The sequence below is a fragment of the Lepisosteus oculatus genome, chromosome 6 (assembly GCF_040954835.1).
Source record: "Lepisosteus oculatus isolate fLepOcu1 chromosome 6, fLepOcu1.hap2, whole genome shotgun sequence".
Lineage (NCBI taxonomy): Eukaryota > Metazoa > Chordata > Actinopteri > Semionotiformes > Lepisosteidae > Lepisosteus > Lepisosteus oculatus.
In genome coordinates, this window is record NC_090701.1 from 22,007,629 (window position 1) to 22,034,948 (window position 27,320).

General features: G+C 38.1%; 1 protein-coding gene across 4 annotated transcripts in view; it reads left to right on the forward strand.

Annotated features, from left to right (window-relative positions):
• Positions 1-2,628: 2,628 nt before the first annotated feature.
• lpin2 (lipin 2) overlaps positions 2,629-27,320 on the forward strand; it is a 49,818-nt gene continuing 25,126 nt past the window's right edge. The window contains exons 1-2 of one of the 4 annotated variants that reach the window (XM_015354441.2): positions 2,629-2,902; positions 4,045-4,139. Coding sequence is in view for 2 of the 4 variants with exons in the window: in XM_006634309.3 (XP_006634372.2) it covers positions 15,417-15,500 (84 nt within the window). In the remaining 2 variants the exon portion in view is untranslated. Of the gene's footprint in view, positions 2,903-4,044; positions 4,140-15,117; positions 15,501-27,119; positions 27,204-27,320 lie in introns of those variants that run through there. The other 3 variants (XM_015354442.2, XM_006634309.3, XM_015354440.2) reach the window with 3 other exon arrangements.

Sequence of the window (27,320 nt, forward strand, 5' to 3'; positions counted from 1 at the left end):
CCTTGATATTGTAAAGTGCTGCTGTTTTGGAATTATATTAAGAAATCCTCCAAAATACTGACCAATATGAACAAGAAAACATGTTTCTTAAATATTATCCGAGTACCTTACAGTGGCATTCATACTGTGGTTTGGAAATTGACTGCACAGAGGAAATTTTTTACATTTATTTTTATATTATTACAATAGTTTTTAAAGCCCTAACAGCACTGGGCTTAGTTCTGGACCTTGTGTGCTATATGTGTCTAGTTTGTATGTTCTTCCTGTAGTCATGTGGGTTTCCTCTAGTCCAAGGACATACTGTACTAGTACTGTAATGTAGGTGAATTGGTTTCTGGGAAAATTGGTTCTGGTAAGAGTGTCAGTGTATGCATCTTTGTGTGTGTCTGGCCTGTGATGGAGTAGCATCCTCTCCAATATGATTTCTGCCTTGAGTCTATTGCTTGCTGGGATATGCTCCCCACAACCCTCTATTGGATAAAGCAGTTAGAAAATTAAAGGACAAGTTCCTAACTCTGGTTCTGGAGGACAGCACACCTGCTAGTTTTCATTCCACCTGAGCTGAATAACCCAAATATAGCCTAAAGTGATGTAACAAGTTGCTTGTTTAAAATATTTACCATTTTTCTACTAGTAAGTTTGAGATTCTGTTTTGCTTAGGAAATACAATAGTTAAAAGGCAACTTGCAACATGTTTAATCGTCCGAAAACAGTGAAACAGTTTGAATTAATCCTATTATGAATTCGAGGAAAGGTTCAATTTTCTTGGCTTGAGAGCTTGGCTGTCGAAACCCAGTGGGTGTGTGGGCCTTCAAGACCAGGAGTATGAACACTTGTTCTAGATCAGCAGTTTCCAACACTGATCCTGAGGAACTGCTGTGTCTACTGGGTTGTGTCCAAACTGAGCCCTTAAATACCAGTTCTAACTGGTGCCAACCATGTCAGTCAAACTGATTTGATTGTTTAGACTTTTTTTTAGCAAAAAAGCCTTGATTAAAAAAAACAACAACAAGTAACTAAAGTGTATTGTTTCCAGCATCTGCAGCATACAGAACTTTATGCAGTCTCTCCACGATGTGATAAAGAACTTGCCCCCTTACATCTGACTGAAATTCACAAAGTTTGTGAACAGACACAAGTGGGAATGATACTGTATCTCACACACAGAGAGTGAGTGTTTTTCCTTTTGTGTCCACCTAGTCATGTTACATTTAACAAACTTGAATAAAGACAGTTTTGAAACTCACTAATTAATACAGGGTTGAGACCAAATACAAATTCTCTCAAACCTTTTAAGAATTGAAAGCAAATTGCAAAATACTGTATGACTCAAATAGGAAATTGAGATCAATTAGTTTGTGCGGAAGTCTGTAGGGGTTCCATTAGAACCACAATTAAGAACCCTTGTCCTAGACTACATCTTTACAAACAGTAAGGACATGTTTTGCCAGCAGCCATATCACTCTGCACCTCACAAATGGCAGCCCACTGAGCCTGGCCAGTACCTGGATGGGAGACCTCCTGGGAAAAACTAAGGTTGCTGCTGGTAGAGGTATTCGATGGGCCAGTAGGAGATGCTCACCCTGTGGTCTGTGTGGGTCTAATGCCCCAGTATAGTGACGGAGATACTATACTGTAAAAAAAAACCGAGTTCCTGAATTTCTGTGGTCATTAAAAATCCCAGGGCGTTTCTTGAAAAGAGTAGGGGTGTTTACCCTGGTGTCCTGTCTAAATTTCTCTTTGGTCTTTACCAGTCATAGCCACGTCATTGGCTCCATCACTCTGTTTCCTCCCCACTAATAGCTGATGTATGGTGAGTGTACTGGCGCACTATGGCTGCTGCCGCATTATCGAGGTGGATACTGGACATTGGTAGTGGGGGGGAATCCCTATTACCTGTACAGCGCTTTGAGTGGAGTGTCCAGAAAAGCGCTAAGTGTAAGGAATTATTATGATTAAATAGTCACGTTTCCCCTGATCACATAAAAAAAAGTCAAATAATTTAATATATGAAATCTGTTTCTCTTAATCATTACTCGGTCATCCACGTCTGTCATCACTATTAAAATGCTTCAAGAAATGCTTAGTAACTTCTTATATAGACTGACAGAAATATGCACAAGCGCTCAGAACATGAAAATAAACCAACCAGATTCTTGAAATTAAGCAGTGAAATACTAGCGCATGAGTCAAATGTCAAGACTTGTCAGACAAATCTAAATGTGAGCTGAAACCCTCGGTTTTCTAAATCAGTGATAAAGAAAACAGATGACTGATGTACATAAAGGAAAAAAAATGTTCCCGAGAAGAGAAAATATTTCTTTAGGGAGTTGGTTGATATAATAAATCTAACATGTTTGACAGTGTACAGTGGTCGCATATATGAGACAGGATACCGGAGGTACGGACCTTCCATCTTCAAAAATAGAAATAATTAAATCTAATACATTTGCATTTATAAATATACGTTTTCTTATAATTCTGGATACAATTAAATGTGTTTTACGATGTAAAAGCAACATTGTCTCGTAATAATGATTTTATTTTGATGACGCTAATATGTTGCCATAGTGAAAAGACAGGTTCCTATTACTGGGCTCAGTGCAGAAAGGAGCCGGAGTTTCTTTGTAATCACGTGAGTGAGTTGCTCGCCGGGTCACATGGCTGAGAGTCATTTAGCTCCTCGCTTGCACAGTCAGGGAGGCAGTGCTGGAAAGTGCAAATCATTAAAAGATCAACAGTCCATATTCGGGGCGCACTACGATGCCGTGTTTATTTTATTTTCGCTGAACGTGGTGAATCTCTAAGCGGTTAATGGAAGGACGACTCAGCCCATTACACGATAAGGAATATAATACATCGCATCACACATCCCTTCTCGATACAGAGTGTCCTCACCGAGGTAAGGCATTTAACACAGCGGTACTGTTGTTGCTTCTCGGCACCTACTGTATGTCTAAGATTCTTCTGCGACGACTTTAGATCAGGCTGAGTAGAGGCTGTGCTGAAAAACTGTTTGATTTGGTTTCGTAGCCTATTGGGTTTGTACAGTATAAGTAACTAAAAATAAGATATGCATCGTAATTTGTTTTAAACAGTGTCTCATTTTTAATCTTTAAAGATGGGAGATCAAACTAATTAAAAGCGGTGTGGCTTTGATTCGTGCGTTCCACCACAGGGAGATTTGGCATCTAGCAGCTAGCCTGCAAGTCTGCTGCCAGTGCCAGCTCATCGCGGATAGCTGTAATGCTCCAGACGCACTGAGAAATGCAGACCGTTGGTTGCCTTTCGGAATGGAAGAAGTAGCACAGATGTAAGGCAGTACTGTTGACAGCTTCCATTAGACATACTGTAGACCTGACCGGAGAGAGTACACTCTACAAACAAGGAGAACCCTGTGATTTTGTACAAGAATAAAAACAAAAGTTATTTTCGCGTTTCCGGGTGCAGGTGATTTAACGCGGTCTCAAACACAGAAGGTACAGTGCTGTGTGTGTTGGAGGGCAGCTGAGAATGGTAATATCATACTGTAAATCGTTTTGGGGGGTACTCTCTGATCTAGCTGCAGCAATACACGTGACGTGGCCAGGAGAAATGTTTTGGTCTCTGTTTTTCAGTTTGTCGGAAAAGCAATAATGGAGATTATATTTAAATTCATTAGAAAGGTGTATAATATTGAATGAAAATATATAAATTTCTGACAGCAAGAAAAGTATGTCGTATCAAAACATTTTCTAAAAAGAAATAGCATTTGTTTGGGTTGCTATGGCTTTGCACTGGTTCAAACTGGAGAATGGACAATGAACCCATCGCTAAGCTGCTGTTTACGGACGATGCACTTCTCTATCTTGAGAAACGTTGAAGTTGTGTTAATGCAGTGCACCGTTAGAGCACATTGTAACAGTGTACACGACTTCAGAGACTTGTTTGGAGGGTAACAGGAATGATAAGAGAGAAAAAAAACAACAACGGTGCAAATAATCCAATATTCCAATACCATGAAATGGCCTGTGAATAGTAATTGTAATGTTTTTCACAAAACAGGTCATTGAGCATTCCCTGGTGTTAAGGGTTACCTGGACTAATCCAGCTGACCTTACCTGAGCCACAGGAAACAGCCTGCTCAACCTGAAGGAGAGGTATTCATTCACCCTCATTTCCAAGAAAAACAGAACTCGCAAGAGCTTTTTTTTTTCAAGTATACATTTTGTGAAATAATTTATCTTATACAAAGTGGGACTTTTTGACGTAGGAGTCTACTAAATTATGTACAGTCTACAGTACTACAATACTGCTTCTCTCTGGTTTTCCTCGAGACACAGGAAGTGATTAAAAACACATTCGTGTACAAGTGTGAGGCAGCCTTTGTTTGAGACTAACACAAGTACTGGATTTCTGGAATATGAATGTAGGTTATGGTAAGCAGAATATTTCTGGCCTCTTAGCTGATTGAAGTCATTGTTTTTTTAAATTATACCAAGGGTTATCTAGAAAGAGTAACTCATTTGTCTAATGCTTTTTTGTGTGAAGGTCTACCAAACATAACTGTTTCTTCTGACTGAAAGATCACTCTTTTAGTACTGTATGTCATGACAATACACTCAGTGAGGAAGTTACCTGCTCCTCTGCCTTCCGGTCTGTGGGCTAGGCAATGAGAAATGGTTGAAAAGAGGAAGTCCTCTCGCAGTTTTAAGCATATTTAATGTTTTGAAAAGACAGTGCAGTAATGCATGCTTTACACTTTTTAAAAGCCTCAAGTGTTCCTTGAAATGATTACTTGACTGAAAAGTTTGCAGTTATTTCCAAAGAAAAGTGTGCATTTGTTTAATCTTATAAGATTCACCATTATAACAAAATAATACACTTAATTTACAATTGCTTTAAAAAAAATTCAGTGCTGTACAGATGTATGGGCGTAGAATGCATACAGTAAATAACATGAAAATAAACATTAAGCAATTACAATTTGACTATACAGTATTTTGAATTATATAATATAATAACATTAAGCATAAATGCTCATTGAAACTCTAGGGCTTGTACTAGGCCTGTATAATAGCCGGAGCAAGGACATACACTTTTTTAAGGAGACATACTTTGGTTAACCAGACACTAAACACAAAACTCTTCTTTATGTTAAGTTAGGTTTTTGGTAGTCCCTTTTTTTCTGGCTGCAGTCAAGCTTGAAACAGATGTTGAATTTCCTAAGCTGCAGCAGGACCACAGGGTCACATAAAGATTGCAACATAATAGTCGCGAAAACAGATATTGTGTTGAGGCTGCAGTTGGGTAACCTTCTGGATCATTTTTAACCAAGGATACTGAGATTTTATTTTCTCATGGTCTGTTTGGAAACCAGCGCTCTATTGCTGTTATTTAACGTTACACTCATTAAGAAGCTTTCGTTTTCTGATTATTACTTGCATTTAAAAATATTAGTTTGTAGATTATTAAACCAGATTTCAACGTGTACCTTTATCACCTTCTAACCTGATCTCATCAGCTCTCAGAAGGTAAGTGAGGTTGTGTCTGGTCAGTACTTGAATGGGAGACTTTCAAGGAAAGCCAGGTACTGTTGTTAGTGGTCTTGGTGGACCAGGAAATGTCACTCTTTTATCTGGACTAAAATGTCCAAACTAAAGGATCATAGCAACTGTACACTGTGCTGATAGAGGCACCACTTTCTGGATGAGCTATTAAGAAAGGTCCTGAATATTCAGTGCGTTCAGAACAGTAATGATGTTAATCCTGGTATTTGGGCCTAATTTCTAGTGTAGATTTGCACAATCTATTTGTTGAAGCATGTTGTTATACCCACCTGATAAATTGTATGTCTTTTCAAGTCTCGACTGCAGATTCTGCGACTTTGTGCAGGGGAGAACAAGGTAGTGCCCAGCTTTGAGTCTTTTGTGTTTTAACGTGCGATGGTTCACACAACCGCGCCCTGGAGGTTTGGTGGCGATTGGTGGATAGCCACGTCCCTCAACGACAGGGCTGTACAGTGACAACACTCTGCCTGCTGAGTGGCTGAGAGAGCCGTGACCGATTAATCCCACCCTACCCTTGAGCCACTTGGAACCAGCATCCCAGAATAGTGAGAGAGCACACTGATCTGTATATAGTGGCAACCTACAGCAGGTGGTGGAAGAGACGCTTAACTGAGCACCTGACTACTTGGCCATTAGAGATTCAGTGGCATTTAGGAATGGAAAGCATAGTGCTGTTAACCCTGGTATCCTGGCTAGACTCCACTCCACAAGCTGATCTCCCAAATGTTCCCCCTTATTTAACTAGTGTGAAATTTGTAACTTTTGTCACTGATCAGTTACGCAGTGTGTCACCCAGGCAGTTCAGTGGTGGATGAAGTGCGTCCGGCTTTTATAGATAAAGTGTTGGTACCCTTGAATATGAGTAAGAGTTGGCTTCATATTTATGACTCACTGTCTCTATTTCCTTTCTCTTAGAGTTGGGAGTTGTTTGTACACAGGATATGGGGTGAACACCTTAGAATATTCAAGTCGGTCATCTGATACATCATTCTTCTCACTTACAACCCGTTTAGTGTACTTGTGGTTTTCGTTTCTCATTTCCTAGTTCGTCTGTTCTTTATAGCTGCATCTCCATAAGCCATCGTGAATCCACCGACAATTAACTGTTCCTGCTAAATATAACGAAATAAAAGCCACTAAATGTCTCTTGTAAAACTGCAGAAGAAATCACAGCGACACAGGGAAGTATCTACTCATAAGTGAAGTAGCCCTGAAGTAGTTCTCCATGGCAAATAATGGTTTAAGCAAAGCAAGACCAACTAAAAACGCCACAATATGAAACTAAATTGTAAGAAATTAGAAAAATCCTAATCCAATTCGTCTTATGTAGCACTGTTGCATTTTACGGTGTTGTGTTCTATGCACAGCTGTGCAGACGTCTTAGACACAGTTAGCCATTGCTGTGTATTGAATGTTTTGAACCTCAACAGTTTACTTAATTAAATTATTTCACTTTACTAGTTTTCTAGACATGTATGGTAGATTTTAGTGTGGGTGTTGTTGCTTTGATTATAGCAACAAATGCGCAACTGAAAAAAAGTAGTTCAGGTAAAGCCTACTGTGTGTGGCTTAAAACAGGTCAGCACTTCAAACACAAAGTGACTAAATTGAGCTTTAAAGTTCTGGCCTTTTAATTGCAAAGCGTGCTGGGATATGCTGCTGTGGCCTTGTGACGGCAGTTTGTGTGTGAGAGAGTGTCAGATATCCAGGGAAACTTTAGAAATTCTAGCCCTGTGAAAGCCTAGTGAAGCACAAGATAACAGCAGTAGTACTCTTAGTTATTTGATACCTGACAGTTTTGTAAAGAAGTGAAATAGCCTTGAAAAAACTTTTAACCGGGAAGTAACCCAAGAATATTGTCAATAAAGAAGGTCTTAAAATCTTTATTGAACTATCATACAAAGAAGGCATAAAGAATTAGAATACTAATTATTTTGATGTTTTAATGTGTTTTACAGTTGTAGTCTATTTGTAAAGTAGTTTACTTCACAGCAGTTGATTAATCTTTATGAACAGTTGAAGAGTATCAGTTCCAAAGGGTAACTAAATTATTTGAGTGACTGTATAACAGATGTACTGTATATCAGACACACAGCTCCTTTTGTTTGTTGAGTGCAATAACTAGTTAGTACTTGAAGAGCTTTATTGTACAGGAATCTGTGTTTCTTTTTTGAAACGGGAATCTTCTGTTTCTTTACATAAGTGGAACTTGCAGGGATAGCCATGAAATGTTTATTGGGTCTTTGTGTTTGTTTAGTTAATTTGTCCACCCATAATGCACACACATGAGCTTACATAACATTGGAGGACTCTGGACATGGTGTCCTATTGCTATAATTGTACTTATGTGTGCTGAAATATTTACACAGAAAGAACAGGGGATTAACTGTAAACATAAATAGGTCAGGTCAATTTTTTCAACATGTAAACAAAGAGAAATAGCTTGAAGGTTATAGCTTAGTTTGTTCTGATTTGATGTTATTGCAGGAGTTTTTCACAAGCAATGATATCACTTACATTTCTGTAAGCATAATATTTTCCCACTCAAGGTTAAAGGTATGAAAATGATCAGGATTGTAAAAGCTTCCGGGAGACTGTGTCACAGTGAAAAGTTGCTCTGGAAGATCACATGGATTGGCTACCATATTGAATATTTGGAAAAAAAATATTAAGGGATTTTGAAAATTGTTAGGCTCTGAAACCAAACATCAGCGAGGTCTGAAACATGATTGTGTTATTTAATGTTCATGGTAAAATTTGTTTATGGCAAGGTGATTGATCACCTGGTTTGTCTGACATCTTTGAAAAAAAAAACTTGAACAGTGTCATTTCTAAACTAATGAAGCCAAACAAAGCAAATAATGGTACTTACGGTATAAAGTAGGTCAAGAACCGTGGCAAGTTCCTATCTTAAAAACAGTAGCCATTAGCCAATTTCAAAGTTGTTATTTTTTTGCCTACAGTGCATTATATTATATTATAACTATGAGCTCACACGTGGGTCTACCCATTGGTCTGGTCACGTGGTATGGCTCTATTTTGTGGGTTTTCAGGAATGTCTCATAATTTTCAAAGATCTTCATCTAAACTGGTGGTAGTTTAGATTGGTATATGTTTGGTCCACAGTGTTACCTCAAATCTTCAATTCATACTTATTCAAGAAAGTTGGATTGGTTGTATAATTTGGCTGGGATATTGGATTAGTCAAAAACATTCAAACAACATTTTCTCTTTTTTTTCCTTCCTTGATAGGTACTGAATTTGGTATACAAAGATAAGAACAGATGTTTTCTCCAGAATGTTTCAAATACGTTGCTGTTTTAAAAATATGACTGCCATGAGCCAGTCAAAGTCTTGGTGTGTTTAATATTTTTCTTTACACAAGCAGCACATTACATCCATAGAAGGTTATAGGTCTGTGAAGAATGACAGGTGAATATCCCACAACTGAATAAAAAAATAAAGCCATATACGATCTACAGTATGACCAGTCTCTGTGGCCAGCTAAAAAACATCTATTATCATGTTGAGTGCAGAAAGGGTCATAAAAGTTATGAAGTACAAATATGAATATTTGTGTAGTCTAGCAAAATTGTATCGTGCCCATGACCTTTACCTTTTCCTAAATTAAAAATCTTCATATAACTTCCTCAGAGAGTGCAAAGTGCAAATCATATAGAAAACCATATGTGCTCTGTCAAAAAATATCCTTATTCATGACTTTTAAGCTTTCTTAAAGGTCACATGCAAACTGTGTTCTAAAAAAGGGGATCAGCCTGATCACCTATTGCTCAATGGACATGTGTATAGAAATAGAAGTCACAGGTATTCCATGAACGTGCAGGTCGACTGTGATGCTTAGCCGAAAATACGTTTGTGACAGATGCAGTACCCAGGTTCTGTTCACAGCAGCATATCTTTCAGAAAAGGCTGCTTCTACCAGAAAATGAGCAGTATGGACTATAGAGATGCCTGTTTGCTTGGTAATGGATTCAGCAGAATTTTACATAATGTTCAACTTATTTATACTTAAACATCAACGATATTATGTTGTATAATTTTCATTTTTTTATGTGGTGACAGCGGTCACCACTAGCAACTGTGGATCCTGACATCTGTAATAAACCTAAACTCACCTACACGGCACACCCATGATAAATCGGACCCCCTTCTGATTCAAAACTGGGGGTATTCGTACTCCAGGAGTTATGTGAGCAGAGAGTACGTGGGAATATTATGAATTAAATTTAATCCACAGAAATGACTAAATAAATAAAATAAAGAGAAGTTTATTTTTAAAAATGTCAAATACTGTTTCACTTTTAATCAACATAATTGTGATTAGGAACAAAATAAAAGTAGAAATAGATTAAATTATTGATGTCTAGCGTAGCCTATTTATCACAATAATCATCCCTGCGTTATTGCACGGTATGGCATCATGTTTTGCACATATTACACAGAACCCAACTTTAATTTGATAATATTACTGTAATATGTCAGGATATTACATGCCAAAGAGATATGTTCTACAAAAAATGAAAATACAGGGTATTTCTCTAGCAAGCAGTCTGAGAGGATGATGAACCATAAAATACGTCTCTAGCTTTTGCGACCTTTTGCACTGGTAAGATTAAGGACTGTGTCAGGAAATGAACAGTAGCACTGCTAGCTACACAGAGGAGGACAGCAGCACCCATGACGAGACCTCACTCTCAAAGTCAAGCTGGACCTGGGTGAGTCAGGAAAATATAGATCTGTTTGAGTGGATGTCCAGCTGGGCTCCTTTCCCCACAGAGCTTCTGCTTTGTTCCCCGGTTCTCCTTTCTTTTTCAGTTTCTCTTTTTTAAAGAAACAAAATAATCTTTGAACATTACTGTTACTTGTACGGTTGTGAGAATGTTAAAGAAAATTCCCCTCGTTGTCTTCTGTTCAATAAAAAAGCTTCAGTTCCATAAGCCCCAGAATGCATCTCTTCTGTGGACAGATAGTTTAAAAACTTGAAATGAGGCCTTGCTTGTACATTATACAATTTTAACATAATATGTGTTGTTTGAAAATCTGCTCTTTTTACTTGATATCCTAGCCTTTTGATTGTCTTTTTAAGTATTTCCCCACATTGTCTGGAACAGTGATTCCCAACCGGGGGTACTCATACCCCAGGGGGTACGTGAGCAGTTACAGTACCAGGGGGTATGTGGGAAAAATATGTCAAATACTGTTTCACTTTCAATCAACATAATTGTGATTTGGAACAAAATAAAAGTAGAAATAGGTTTAATCGGTGAGATGTTGATGTCTAGAGTAGCTTATTTATCACAATAATCATCCCTGCGTTATTGCATGGCCTGCACCTCCTCTAGTTTTACACCTGCCTGTGTCAGTTGTAATGCCACTTCTTATGATTGAGAGAAGCGTGAAAGCTAGCGAGCAAAAGTAGAGATAAGTGGCTGAAACGTCTGGCTACTGACACTCCAAGTGGCAGTAACAGTACAAATTCAAACTTAGGTGAACCTGCCAGAAAAAAAGAAAAAGGAGACAAAGACCAAACATTGCCAGTTCCAAGATCAGTATGTTTTGTATGGTTTTACACGTACAGTTGCGGACCCACCGTGGTGAAGTGGTATCCAACAATTCCATGAAGCCAGCCCATCGACAGCAGCACCTGAGCACCAAACACCCCTCCTACGTTGGTAAGACTGATGCATTTTTCCAACGAAAATGGTCTGAGCAAACTGAAGAAAGCCACAAGCGTGTCAGCCGAAGCACTGGAGGCTTCTTTTGCTGGGTCACTACTTTTGGCTAAGTCACAGAAGCCTCATTCCATTGCCGAGGAACTCATTCTCCCTGCAGGCATAATTTTGGTGGAAACAATGGTTGATAAGAAAGCAGTTCGATGACATGTCCCTTCATATTGTTGGCCAAGTGGTGGATAAACTGAAACAAGCAGGTCAGTTCGCGTTGCAGTTGGACGAATCAACAGACATTAGCGGGAAGGCACAGCTGATTGCCTTTGTGCGTGACAAAGAAGAGTCTGACATAAAGGAGCACATTGTGTTGTGCAAATAGCTTACAGGGAAGACTGCTGGTGAGGACATTTTTCAAGTGATAGACAATTTTTTTCAAGGACAACGATCTGGATTGGAAATCGTGCAGTCGTGTATGTACTGACGGGGCAGCAGTGATGACCGGGAGAACGCATAGGCTGTGCGGGCTTGTCAAGAAGGTTAACCCCCGACATAGAGTGGATGCACTGCATTATTCATCGGGAGGCGTTGGACAGTAAGAGAATGAGCCCCAAGTTAATTGCTGTTTTGAACGATGCAGTTAAATTGATCAACTTCATCCAGTCCAGGCCTGTGAATCACAGATTGTTTCAAAGTCTTTGTCAACACATTGGATTAGACCATGAGCAGCTACTGCTTGATACTGATGTCTGGTGGTTGTCCCGTGGCAAAACATTAGTGAGATTGTTTGAACTTCGCATCGAGGTATGTGCTTTTCTGAAGGAGCACCTGCACCCCCTTGCTACACTGTTTGAGGATCCCGAGTGGGTTGTGCATCTGACATCTTGCTTATGTGTTCAGCAAACTGAATGAACTCAACTCATCACTACAAGGTAAAGACACACACATCCTGAACATGTACAGTATGACAAGGTGAATGGATTCATAAGGAAGGTCAAACTATGGGAGAGGAAATGTGAGGATGCAGATGTGAGCTGTTTCCCACCGCCTGATGCCCACCATACCACCACTGACACAGACAGAGCTGCTGTAGTGAAAATTTTGAAAGCACATTTGTCCAAACTTAACAGTGAGTTGAACTCATATTTCAGTGACATTGAAACCAGGTCTGCTAAACTAGACTTGGTCAGGAACCCTTTCAGTGTGACTGAGAGCAGTAGCAGCCTTCCTGCCAGACACATCTGTTGGATGTGTCCTCAGACCATGGGCTGAAGATGAAACATGCAGACAAGACCCTGACACAGTTCTGGTGTGATATGGAATAGGAATACCCTGAGTTGGAAGAAATATGCACTTAAAGAGCTTTTACCTTTTTGGTCTACCTATGTGTATGTAGTGACTTCTCAGCTTTGACCCAGATCAAAACCACGCAGAGGAACAGACTCAATGTGGAGAACAGCCTGATTATGGCCATGGCCACACTGCCCCCAGAAATGTCAAAACTTTTGAAAGACAAACAAGCTCAGGTGTCTCATTACAAGGAGATGAATCTGCTTGATGAGTCTGACTCGGTTGAATGTGAATCATTATGATAATATCCAGTTTAATATTATTAATAATGTTTAATAATATCAGTTTAAATAAACAAATTTAGGATCATACTGGTTTAGTGTGGATGAGGGAGTACTTGAACCATATTGAAAGGGCTGTGGGGGTACATAAGACAGAAAGGGTTGGGAACCACTGACCTAGGGAATATCCGTGTCGGTAGACTACTGTTTTTACTTTTACTTATTAAAACCCATTACCTTCATTAAGTAGTCTTTTATGTCAAACACGGTTCAACCGCATTTTAAACAAACGTTGTGTGGCTTTTTTGCACAACTACTGGCTTTTTTGTCAAATATTGGTACTGTGCACTAAGCATCACTGATTTGTTTACAGCTTTTCAGTTAAGGTAATGTCCATACCAGAGCCATTTTAGTTAAACCTAAGAGTTAAATGAATGAATATACAGTAGGTGCCCAATATTTTTATTTGTATTTCGTATAAAATGCATTCAAATGTAAGGTATGACCATCAGTATAGTAACTAAGTAGTTCAATGTATCAATATACAGTAGTACCTATAAATACTTATACATCATACTGAGCACCACTTAATTGCTGAAAGTAACCCTGTTGCCCGTACTGCATTTTCGTCACATTTGTGGACCTTATTTGTAATAATAAACTTTTTTTTATTTATCATTTTTAAAGGTGGCTTCTCAAAGTGCTTTGCAGAATGACAACAACAATAAAAAAATACACAAGATATGCACAATGAGAGGAGACAGTAGATGGGGGTGCTGAATACAGTAGGAGCAGAGTGGTAAAGAACAGAACCAGTTAAGTAAAGGCCCTTTAAAGAAGAAGGTTTTGAGTCTAGATCTGAAGGAGTTTAGAGAAGGTGAGAGGAGACCAGAATTAGAAGAGCAAAGGTTGTGAGGTAGGGAGTAGGACGATAGTAACTCAGACAGTTAGGATTTTGAAGTCAACATGAAACTTGACAGGAAGCCAGTGCAAGGACTCCAGGATAGGAGTAATGTGATCACTTGGATTAGACCTGGTCAGGATTCTGGCTGTCGAATTTTGGACATACTGGAGTTTGTTCAATGTGGATTTAGAAAACCCAGTGAGTAAAGCGTTATTTTAAAGCATCAGGAAGACAAATGTGTTGATCTGCTTTTCATCCTCAGTTAGCGATAACATATGACGTAGTCTGCGATATTTTTGAGGTGAAAGAAATATGTTTTGACAATATGTTGCACGTGTTACAGTAGTTTTGAGGGCTGTTGGTACAACAAAAGTGCTCAAGGATTCATTTATTATATTGAGGACAACGGGGTAGAGGGAAGTGAAACAGGACAGAAATACAGTGGTAGGAATGGGATCTAATATAGAGGCGGTGGATTTCATATGCAAAACCAGAATTTGTTCTGAATTGTTCGGAATATTCTCATTGATCACCTAAGTCAGTCCTGGTTTTCACAACCTCATACACACAAGCTTTACACTGTTAAATTATTATTTACCCTTGGTGTAGAGATCAAACGTGGTTCAATTTATCAGTTATTTTTTGTGCATGTCTTAGGCAATTTATTTAAAAATCAAAACATTAGACGTTTATTCTGAGTATGTGTTGCCCTGGTACAGTAGTGCAATGGTCAGTATTCCCGCCTCAAAGCACTGGGGTCCTGGGTTCAATTCCAGACCTGAGGTGCTATCTTCACCTGTCTGTTTTCTTGTATGTCCTCTGGGTGCTCTGGTTTCTATTCACAGACCAAGATATATGGGTAGTTTAATTGGTTTCCGGGAAAATAAGCCCTGGTGTGAGTGTTAGAATACATGTGTCTGCATGTGCCCTGTGATGAACGTGTCCCACCCAGGGTGTATCCTGCCTTGTACCTGTTGCTTGTCAGGTTAGGCTCTGTCTCCACTGCGACCTGTATTGCATAAGGAAGTTAGAAAATAGATGTATGTTTTGCCCTTCATTAATATTTGGCGTTGTTACTGTATGGTAGTGTAACTGTGGTCTGATTCTGTTTATGTTCTCATAGTATAAACTTGTTATAAACAGGCGCTAATGCAATGCCCAAATTTAGCCTCATCTATCACTCAATGAAAAAGAAAGCAAATTGTTAGAAGTTTTTCTTTTCCCAGGTGATTGAGGTCAGTTAAAAAAATACTTAAACAGATTAAATGTTTATTTTTCCAGCAAACTTTTACTTTCTTGTAGCGCATGACCATGGGTTAGAGAATTATTAACTATTAGTGTTATTTCACGAGAAATTGCCGGACCAATAACGCATAACTGGCTACAGTACAAGTTCCAGTCTTTATCAGTAGAGCCTGGCAAGCCCCTTTTCAAGAACCTCTTATCAATCTCGGCACTGACAGCTTTTGGCATATCTCATTGGCTCCCAGGATCATGTTTTGCACATATTACACAGAACCCAACTTTAATTTGATAATATTACTGTAATATGTCAGGATATTACATGCCAAAGAGATATGTTCTACAAAAAATGAAAATACAGGGTATTTCTCTGGCAAGCAGTCTGAGAGGATGATGAACCATAAAATGCGTCTCTAGCTTTTGCGACCTTTTGCACTGGTAAGATTATGGACTGTGTCAGGAAATGAACAGTAGCACTGCAAGCTACACAGAGGAGGACAGCAGCACCCATGAGGACACCTCACTCTCAAAGTCAAGCTGGACCTGGGTGAGTCGGGAAAAGCTGTTTTAGTGGGTGTCCAGCTGGGCTCCTTTCCCCACAGAGCTTCTGCTTTGTTCCCAGACTCTCCTTTCTCTTTCAGTTTCTCTTTTTTAAAGAAACAAAACAATCTTTGAACATTGCTGTTACTTGTACGGTTGTGGGAATGATATTTCGAATTTAAATAGACGCCCATTTGTATTACTGTGAGATTAAGGGACTAGTCAGTTTAGGATAGTCAAATGGATATTTGGAAGGCAGATTTCTCTTAACTAACTTGTCTAATAGATACAAACAGAGCATATGATGTGGTTTGTGATGATTTTCAGTAAGCTTTGGGTTAGGTTCATCATAAAACATTAAGTGTCAAACTGCAGGCAATAGCCATTCAAGGTAATGCATGTATATGAGAACTAGTTAATGGACAGACAATGGAAGCGATAAGGGATGAATGCTCCAATAGGGTTTATTATAATGGGATGTTAAAGAAAAGTTCCCTTTGTTGTCTTCTGTTCAATAATAAAAAAGCTTCGGTTCCTTCACCCTGACTGTGCAAGATGTTTCCATAAGCCCCAGAATGCATCTCTTCTGTGGACAAAAACTTGAAATGAGGCCTTACTTGTGCATTATACAATTTTCACATAACGTGTTGTTTGAAAATCTGTTCTTTTTACTTGATATCCTAGCCTTTTGTTTCTCTTCTTAAGTATTTCCCCACATTGTCTAGAAGATGTAAATGATGTGTCAACATAAACATAAGTCATTTTCATGAATAACTTCTTGCAGCTCAGCTTTCCCCTTTTTTTTTATAACCTGCATGCAAAACCCTACACTTTTATACATTTAAATGCCATCTGTCACTTGTAGGTCCAGTTGTGAATTTGATCAAAGTCTTCTTCAATTTCATTTGCAAACTGCAAACTTGACTAAAAACTATTCCTGAATCTAGAAGATGATTGGTTTATAATAAGAAGAGCATTTGATCTAGTACAGATTCATGCGACGGCAGCTATATCATCTTGCAATTCATAACTGGGAACCAATTGAACCTAAGCAGGTGTGATTCTGGTCAGAACCTAGAATCCAGGTGTGTGAAGGCCTCCTGGGAAAAACTATGGTTGCTGTCGGAAGAGGTGTTGTTGGGGCAAGTAGGGGACACTGTGGTTTGTGTGGGTCCTAATGTCCCAGTTTCACAATAGGGACACTATACTGTGAAAAGGCACCATCTTTTGGATAAGACATTAAACCTGACTCTCCTGACTCTCTGTGGTCATTTAAAATCCCAGGGCCTTCCTCGAAAAGAGTAGGGGTGTAACCCCGGCGTCCTGGCCAAATTTCTCATTGGCCTCTACCAATCATGGCCTCTTGAATGAATTGGCTTCATCACTCTTTTCTCCTCCCCACTGATAGCTGATAGTGTGGTGAGCTGGCGCACTATAAGATAATAAGATCACTTTATTAGCCACAAACGTGCAATTTCTTGCAGGAATTCGTCTTTTCTCATGAGACACACAGGTACACAGACAAGGAGAGAAGCTTAGGGTCCGAGCGCGGGGTCAGCCATTGTACAGCACCCCTGGAGCAGCTGGGGTTAAGGGCCTTGCTCGGGCCCAACGGAGTCGGATTCCTCTGCCGGCCGCGGATTTGAACCGGCAACCTTCCAGCCACAGGCGCAGATCCTAAGCCACAGAGCCACCGCTCCTTTCCAGCCTATGGCTGCCGTTGCATCATCCAGTTGGCTGCTGCGCATGGAGGGAAGTTGCCATTACCAGTAAAGTGCTTTGAGTGGAGTGTCCAGAAAAGCCCTATAAAAATTGAAGGAATTATTTGTTGCTTATTAAACAGGGTTATTGTTTACACAGTTGGTTGTGAGTCTCTGGATCAAACAAACTGCTCAGTCATGTCTTTGAAGGTAATACTCCTCTTTTCATTAAGAAAGGCTGGATGAGATCCTCAGATTAATTAGTTAATAAAACCCACACATGTCTTTCTCTCATTTGTGAGCTTTCTTATCTTCTTAAAAAGAAGCTACTTTAAAATGGGTAAAAGACAAAACAATACACTTCTTTCATTTTGATTAGTAGACTGTTTATTTTTTAAACAGTCTTTGACCATCTCCTCAAAAACTTGGTGAATTTCTGCATTTATTTAGCACAACAAAATAAAGTTCCTAAGAGATACAAAACTCCACATTCTGCCTATAGTTTACATAAATGAATGATGTTATAAGCTTGATGGAACTTTATTTGTGTAGTAGATTTTGTGTTACAGAAAATGGAGCAATATGATTTTAATTTTGATATTACATATGAAGTTAGGTAAAGTGTGCCACTATGTGTTAGTAATATGTTGCACTACCTATTCCATTTAAATAGGTTTATATTCTTTGGTATTCTCCACATATATACTGTACTACAAAATGTGACAAACCCAAGCCAACCAAATCTACCTAATTACAGCCATAGAATTTATATAAAGTCAAATTCTCCAGAAATAAATTTGTCTTAAGACCAATACTGCTAAAATTTGAGTATGACGTGAATGTACAACAATATTGTTATGACCGCAGAAAATGCTGACAATTTCTCCATGTGACTTTTATAATGCTTTGAATGACAGATGTTTTAAGTGATGTGATGCCTCTTATATCTTTAATTAGGGATATATTAATGATATTTTATTAATATCTCTTGCCAAAAGTTACATTTGTTGTCTCTCATTATAATTGGAAATTCCTAACATTCCAATCTGGAAACAATTGAAGGATTCGGATTAATCGAATTATTGGTTCTATTAACCAATTAAGAGCTCAGATGGAATAAAACTCATCAGGCAGTAGTGGAACTGGGGTCAGGATTGTAATATTTTCGGAATACGGCCACAGCAGAATTTTCTGTGGCAATTTAAATAATTGCAATCTAAATAATTGGGATGACATTTTGTAAAGATTATAGCCAATGCTGCAAAAAAAAAACTGCAAGAGTGAATACTGCTTACTAATGTTGAATCTTGCCTATCCAAAGAAAAGCCTGTACCGTTGTGTTGACTTTGATTTGCTGTCCGAATAAGTGTAGGTCAGGGTCAGTCTTGAGTAACAGCACGATGCCAAGATTCTGCTCCTCCAGTATATGACTGGAGAATTTGTAAGACTTTGTAAGCAGGAAAAGTGGCACTCTGTATGTTTTCAATTCTAGTAAATATGATCCGAGGGCCTGCATTTCATTGATAGTGATATTTTGGTATTTTAAGCATATTGGTTGAAATCATTATTTCAAAATTAAGAAAGGCCACACAGGCTTTAGGTTCATGAAATAATTACTAAAGAGAAGTTTCTCATCTCAAGTTTGATCTTTTAAAAACTCCTTTAAGTTCTTAAGCATATTTCGTAAGCATATTAATTCTGTTAACCTTCTTATTGGTCTGAAGGAATCTTTGCACTGGACTGTGACGTAAACTAAACAAACTAAACAGTGAATCTGTTACTTGTAAAATATCTCATCTTTAAAAAGCACATGACAGTGTTTTTGTAAAAAGGTCTGATCACTTCTATGTCAAATACCTTTAAAGGGTTGCAGGACTAAGCCCTGTCTTACAGTTGTAGTTTACTCATAACAAAGCTCTATTGGAAAGCACCTGCTTATAATCCTTTGCTTAAGAGGTTGATATAAGCAGCGCTCAAAACAGTGATCATTTGACTGATGATAAAAATAGAACATAGTTGTGTTTTTATTTTCACATTCCTTCTTTCATAACCAGTGACAGAATTGGACCCAAAATGTTGTATTTTTATTACGGTCCTCCTCTGAGAATTTATTGCTCTCCATTATAGTATGCATCTAAGAGCCTGTGCCTTCAAGGATGCATAGTTTGTAGAATAGATAAGGCAGATTTTATTCCCCTGATATACATGCCATCCAAAGCGATAAAATGTTTTTTGTAAGCCTTCATCTTCTCCTTCCTTGTACAACAATTACATTTAGATTGCTTTCTAAACTGCTGTACTAGGATTCATTTCTTTCTGAAGGTGCTACAAAAATAAGTTTTATAAAGAATGTTGTCTTAAAAGAGAAGCAGGGCTGAATTATACACTTTCTAAAATAATTTTTAGTCTAATATCTGCAGCTTAAACTGTTTCCCTTAGCTGCTGCGTTTCTGATTTACCAAAGCTTGGAGATGCTCTCTTTTGCATATATACATAATAAATATGCATAATGGAGTGAATGGCTTCTCATTTACAACCTTTTTTGTGCTCTTAAAAGAACAGAGCAACAAGTGAAAGCCTGTGTGATCATAGGGAGAACATCCAAACTCCACACAGAAGAAAGTACTCTGTGGAGAAATGTTTAAGCTACATTATAATTGGCTGTTATATTTCAGTATTGTCAGTTGGTTAAATAATCTTTATTTCAAGGATTGATGTTTCTACATGTGATTAAATTCTTAAAAGCACAACAACATGCACATGACTGATAACATTTTCTCTGGGTGCTCCAGTTTCCTTCCACACTCCGAAGACATCCTGGAGGGTAAACACCTTCTGGGAAAATTAGCCCTGGTATGTGTCTGCATTTGATCTGCAAAGGACTGGCATCCCATCCAGGGTGTTATCCTGCCCTGTGCCTGTTGCTTGCTGGGGTAGGCTCCAGCTGCCTCGTGACCCTATATTGAATAAAGTGGTTAGAAGATGGATGAGTGGATCTCAAAATTTCTTTAGCTCTCCGTTTCCTTTCATTTCTGCTTTGCAGTAAGCATCAAACCCTGGTGCAGAATCTAGGGGAAGAGATTATTTTCTAAATGTTCACATTTCCTGAGGTTCAAAAATCCTTTGGTCTTCAGATGTTTGTGAGCCATGCATTTTTAAAAGCTTTTTACATTTTCAGTCAGCATTTTCAATGGTTGTAATTTCGTGTTTCAGTAGCAGCCTGAGTTCAGGACTGAGGTAAAAGCTGCTGAAACAGACAGTTACTGTACTGAATGTTACTTTAATTAAAACTGTTTAAACACCTGGTAAAGCTATATACACTTAACAGGAAAAAAACAGGTAGGAGAATCATTTGAAAGTTTGCTTACCTTTTTCATGCTAGAACATTTTAACAGACATAAGAAAACTCACATACATTTTTAAATGTAAGTTATTTTCTTTATCTGCCTTAAAAATAGTTACAAAGTAGCAGCAAAGAAGTTGACACACAGTGTACCATATATGTGTTCATGGCCTTACTTTTACTTATTAATTAGGAGGTATTGTCTAATGAGACAGTGTAATGGATTGTATAGATAATTATATAGATGGGTGGAACTTGAGTCCTTTCACAGACTGCTGGAGCAGCACATTGTATTGTGCTGTTACAGTGAATACACCTGGAACAATTGTATAGCCCTTCTTATAATATTAGATTACTCATGAAAATGTTGCAGAAATACTTGAGCCTTAACTGACATAAATTGTTGCTAAGTACATAGCAACAATTTAAATCAATGATTTAAAGAACTGTTCTTTCACTAATAGTCTAAAATGCAATGTATGTATCCTCATTCAAAGGTATAACAGATACATTTAGTGTGTCAGCTCACTCCAGAATGCAGGTGGACTCTTAAGGAGATATATATCTTAAAAAGTAGCGTGACTGTTGAACCTTTTTAGTAAAGGACACCTACATCATCGTTTTGGCAGATAGAACTGCAGGTGTTCCATTATACCCCATTATCATGGGTGGATGCTGCACATTGGTGGTGGTGGAGGGGAGTCCCCATTACCTGTAAAGCGCTTTGAGTGGAGTGTCCAGAAAAGCGCTATATAAGTGTTAGCAATTATTATTATTATTATTTATTATTATTATTATTATGTGTTTTTTATTCATGCAAAGACAAAGGTCAATCAATGATCAAAGTAACCAATGAAGGTGCTTTTAAATATGCAAATAAAATATTTATTCATTACTTGCGTATCAGATAACATACAGTGCTGTGAATTGTGATTTGTACTGCATGTATTGTTTTTGGTTTCCTTTCTCATAAATGTTCCTGTTCTTGAGAAGAAGAGAACATTTTTAGTTTTACTCAGTTGTTGATTTCAGAGATAGCTGCCTGTTTTCCTGTGTTTTGTCCAGTAAAATTTGGTGCAGATTGATGCAGATATGTTCAAACCTTGTGTGAGAAGTATGCTCAGTCCAGAGTAAGTTTTTTTCCCTTTTCTTTGAATAAAGCAGCCCTTCAATTTAAGACCAGAAAGTTAAGTTCATTGATGAGATCACAAGCATTTTGGGAATTTGAAAAGCAACCCATTAACAGTGTTGAAAAAGTTACCTTTGGATTTCAGTAATAAAGTACTGTACTTAGCTCAAAGACTGATGAAAATGAAGAACAAATAGAAAACCGCATAAAACGGCCAGCATCGTTACATTTATTAATCACTCAGAAGTTTTTATTAAATCAATTAAAATCTTCCTTGGAATGGTATTTTCTTTAAAAATACTTTTGAAAAAAATAACCAAATTTTAAATGAACCCAGTTAAAGTTGTCCGCTGCTGAAAATTAAATGTATTACAGCTGGGTTGTGTATATATTTCATGCTAATTTCATACATCTTAATATGATGATCTCATGTTTTCATGAGAAAACATAAAAACACAATGTTGCTTTAATTTTTGTCTTGAGAGTTGTACATGAATGAAGTGTAAAGAATAATTGGGAGAAGCTTTCTTAAAGTCAGTAATTTAATTCCATATGACTTGTATAGCATTGGTTTGCTGCATATTTAAATTAGCAAGACTTCACTAAAAATGAAGAGTAAAAAAAGCTCTCTGTGTGCTAAAGCTAATACTGTATGCACAGCGGGGAAAATAGTTTGCCTTCAAAGAAAGATTGCTTAAATGTCATTAATATATGCTTCCTATGAAAGAAGAAATGTTTTTCTTTCATGTTACATTTAAGGAAAAATAGCTGAGGTATTTAAGGAAAAATGTAACATTAGTAAATGTAGCAACTAAGAAAATATTACTGCAGCTTCTTTCAGGAAATGCAATGAACATAATTCTGTAGCTCATATTTTTACTTGGGGTTATGTATAAAAAAGAATTTGTTAAATTTAAGCTGCTTTATTGGTCCAATTATTTACATTATTATTAATAATAATAATAATAATTGCTTACACTTATATAGCGCTTTTCTGGACACTCCACTCAAAGCGCTTTACAGGTAATGAGGACTCCCCTCCACCACCACCAATGTGCAGCCCCACCTGGATGATGCGACGGCAGCCATAGTGCGCCAGAACGCTCACCGCACATCAGCTATCAGTGGGGAGGAGAGCAGAGTAATGTAACCAATTCATAGATGGGGATTATTAGGAGGCCATGATTGGTAAGGGCCAATGGGGAAATTTGGCCAGGACGCCGGGGTTACACCCCTACTCTTTTCGAGAAACGCCCTGAGATTTTTAAGGACCACAGAGAGTCAGGACCTCGGTTTTACGTCTCATCCGAAGGACGGCGCCTGTTTACAGTATAATGTCCCCGTCACTATATTGGGGCATCAGGACCCACATGGACCACAGGGTGAGCGCCCCCTGCTGGCCCCACTAACACCTCTTCCAGCAGCAACCTTAGTTTTTCCCAGGAAAATTATATATTATTGCCAATATATAATTTGTTTAGTACATATACTGTAAGTATTTACAGTATTAAAATGTCTACCTTGAGAAACAAGGAAAAATGAAAGAAAGTAAAATATTACACAGTAAGAAAACCCATGTAAACATGAGCAATTGTTTATAGAAAGTGAGATGGGGGGGATAGGGGGATAGGGGGAATAGATTAAATTAGGCCAGTTCAAGAATGTGCCTGAACTGTGTGGGTCTGTCTGCTTCTCTCTTTCTCGGGCCGTTACAAGTGATCCTTCCTCAGTACCTCAAGAGAGTCTGGGAGGGGCAGAGAGTTTGGGGGAAACACTTCTCCAAAATACAACAGTCTTCGTATTTTGCCATAGAATAGCAGAAAGCACAGTACAGCCTCTGCCTCTACTAGCTGGAAGCTGGGGCAAAGCCTGTCCTCTCTGGGCAGCCAGGTCTTGTCTGCCTCTGTCATCCAGTGTCTGTGGCCAGACTGTGGTACCACTCTGGTTTGTGTTTGAGTGGTGAGGTTGTTCATACCTTTTTATGCTCTCCAAGTTTTTCTTACTTTGTCTTATGCATATAGTCTACACATTTGTGGATACTTTTGTATCAGATTATTTTCTTTGACCATCAATAAATACGGGTTTTATTCACATTAGCTCTTTCTGGCTTTGGGCATTTGGCTTATTATACTGTAATACCACAGAGGGAGAAACTGTGCTTCAGTCCCTTCAGGCAACTTTCAGAGATGGCTGGGTCAATAGCCTGAACTTGCACTGAATTGCCACTGATACCTGCACACATGAGCTGTATTAAACTGTATTGGCTGAAACAGATTGCTAAAAAAAGTTTAATTTAATGATCTTGCCATCTAAATGCTGTATCACAGTTACAGTATTTGTTTGATCGTAAATCAATTTGAAGTGACAGCTAATGTATTACTTTTTGTTTAAACTACTGTACTTTTATCAGTTCAGTTTATAGTCATATGCACAAGTGCAATAAAATCAAGTTTTGCATGATACCTCAGGAAACTTAAAGTTCTTTACACATTCTGACCTTTGTTTTTAAATCGTTCACCAACATTATAACAGTTATACCAGTCGCCTGAAAAGAAGAATCTCTCTCTTTACAACGTATACATGAAATTCAATAAGTATTTAGATTGGTTCATGTCAGGGGCAGGGAATAAACACCCACTTGAATAAAAGATTGGTTACAGAGTTATTCTTAATAGAGGTGACTTCAATATTCTATAACCACTCTGTCTTTAAGGAGCTTCTGAAAAGGGCTTACAGTATGAGAACGATTCTGCATCACTGACAGCAGTCACGAGCCCACATGTTCATTTTTTTTGTCATGAATTATTTTTGCCATGACAACCACTCTTATTTTCCATTTTGACTTCTCCTCCTGCACTCAAGAGGATGGTGTCAGCAGCATTATGTGGCTTATGCTAAGGGCTGTTTTGCTAAACATTTTTTATTGAGCCATTATCTACATGCTGTATGACTTGTGAATGTGAAAAAGTAAATAAGTAACTATGAATCTTAAACCTAATGAAATGGTTGATGTGATGCAGGTCTTATTTAAGATGTTTTAATACATTTTGAAATTTGTTTCTAGGACTATGTTTCAACCATCTGTTGTGTATAAAAAAGCATAATATGAGAAATGTTACATCTGGGAGATGTAGCAATGGAAAATAATTAAACCTTGATTATAGTGACATCAAATCTACAGTGTTTAACATCACTAAACATCACATCAGATCAGTAAAGTATTTGACGTACAGTATGCTAATATTTACCGAAAGCAGCTTGATTATTGCAGCTCCAGTACTGCGTTATTAGAAAACTGCTCCACTAATTAGCACTAGCAGTGCCTCCTTGATAGATATGGCATTTAAATTGAAGAAAAGATGTAGAGAAAAAATTCATTTAAAAAGAACAGCAGTATCAAAGTGTAATACATATAATTAAGTACAAAGGATGTTAAAATGTTAATCTACAGTAGATATTTTTAGAACAAATTAATTTCAGGAAGTTCCATAATAGCTTTCTTGTTTGGATAGCTTCAGCCTTGCCTGAGGTTTTTAACCAAGATGACCAAAATCATTCCAGCTGTGATTTGAACCCAGTATGAACTAGAGTTTCAGGGGCTGCAAAGAAATAAGCTCTCAGCTACCCATCTTTAAGCTTTGTTGCGATCTTAATGTAGAACATGCTTGTACAAAAATTTTAAACAATAAATTGTCAGCTGTTTCTTAAAATAAATGTAAGATGTTTTGACTGACCTCTTTTGACTGCTCTCCTTCTTTTACATGCAGACAAAAAATCACGTTACAGTATGTATTAAAATCTGTATTAGCCTAGATATTTCTAGCAATTGTGTCTATGAACATCAAACCCTTTTTTGTTCCAAATCCTTAAGATTATTTTGCATTTGTACTGATTTTGATCATTTTCAACATTGTTGAACTACAGCTAAAATTGGCACTTCAGTCCTGCAATTCTTCTAAACCTCAATACAAAAGACAGGAATGTGTTATTTACAGGACATTTTTTTCATCAAGATAATGATGTGAAACATTCTGCTTTATGATTAAACTGGAAGCTGAGAGACTAAAAGTGCTCGAAAGGCCCTCTGGGATTGCACAATCTGAGGAAAAGAAGAGAAATCCGACAAACTCGTGTTCATCATGAATGTCTACATGTCATTTGATGTAAGAGTCCTTCAGCGGTATTCTAGTTGTACACTCTAAACATGTTGAAGTGTACAGAGGCAAAAAAAGCAAAAGAAAAAGAGTAGTAAGCAAACTACATGAGGACATCTCATTTTGTTACATTTTCAGTTACACTGATGGTATAAAGTTATAGTTGTGCATTGCATGTTTTAATGATGAAAGATATTATTGTAGTATCGAAGTACAGTATAAATTAAACCATGTTCATATCTTAAATAAGGTTCCTGGAAATGTCCCGCATTTCTGTCCATTGCTGTATCTATCTCTGTTGTTACATGAGCACATGCACAGTTAGAAATGATAGGGTGATAAGTCTTTCATTTGTAGAGAGCTATTTCTCTGCTGTTTGTCCAGTAGGACGTGAATGTTCTAGGTAGATGAGGGTATAATCGTTTCAAGTAAAGAAGTCTGCTCTGCATATAGTTGTAGCTGTAGTGAAGCCAGAGCTTGCACAGACAATGCTGTAAACAGGGGGTGGGGTAGAGGGGCTATGCTTTGCATACTTTCACTTCAGCAGGAAGCTTCAAGTGAAGACGGGGCGTTTTTGCCAACCTTCAGCGCAGAAAAAGGCGAGACGATGAGACACTGCAATCAGTGACAATCATCTCTAAAACAATTGCTGCTTTAAGGACAAGCATGCATAGTGTGTCACTGCCATGGTGCACTTACAATCCTGACGACAGCTGCAGTCTTATCTCTCTTCTGGCAGACGTAAGACACCAGAGGCTGGCTGCCAAAAAGTTGCAAAGGGCCTCCAAAGACGAAAACATCATGTGACATTTTGTTATACTTGGCTTCCATAAATTGTGGGAATATAATACAGCTACTCAAGCAAGAGAAGATGTTCTGTTTTGTCATTGTTGTTATTAAAATGTCATTGCTTTCCGCATTTAGTTCCCCTTAAGTTTAATCAGGGGCCTGAAAAAGTTTTGTTCCTTTATAACGAGTTAAATTTTGTTTTCCATGAAAATGTGAAGTAACCTTTATTTCTGGCATTTGAAAGTTCAAGGCATTAAAATGATTTAGATGGATTATGGGTTATTGAGGGCTCAATACTTGTCCTTTACTCTATAATATCTGGAACCTTTTTGATATGTATTTTGAGGATTGGTAATGAAACAAAAACATTTTCTTTTTGCTATACTAGTAAACTTTGTGATTTGTTTGTGTGTGCATTGCTATCCAAACCCTTAACTGGTGGGTTACCAGGACAACCAAAGGCTAACACATAAGGTTTGTAATCGCAAACTGTGGCAATGCTTAGTCAAAAACAAGCAGGCCAGCCATGGCCGCATACAGGAGCATAGGACTCTATTCCTGGGAGGTCCTCAGACAATGGGCCCTTACAGCCCGGGTAGGGATTATAACAGAAACTCTTTACCGAAACAGACACACATAACAAACATAGCACATATAGGTCGCCTGGCAGGGTCTTTCCTACAGTTCTGGGGTCTTCGTTCACAAACGACAT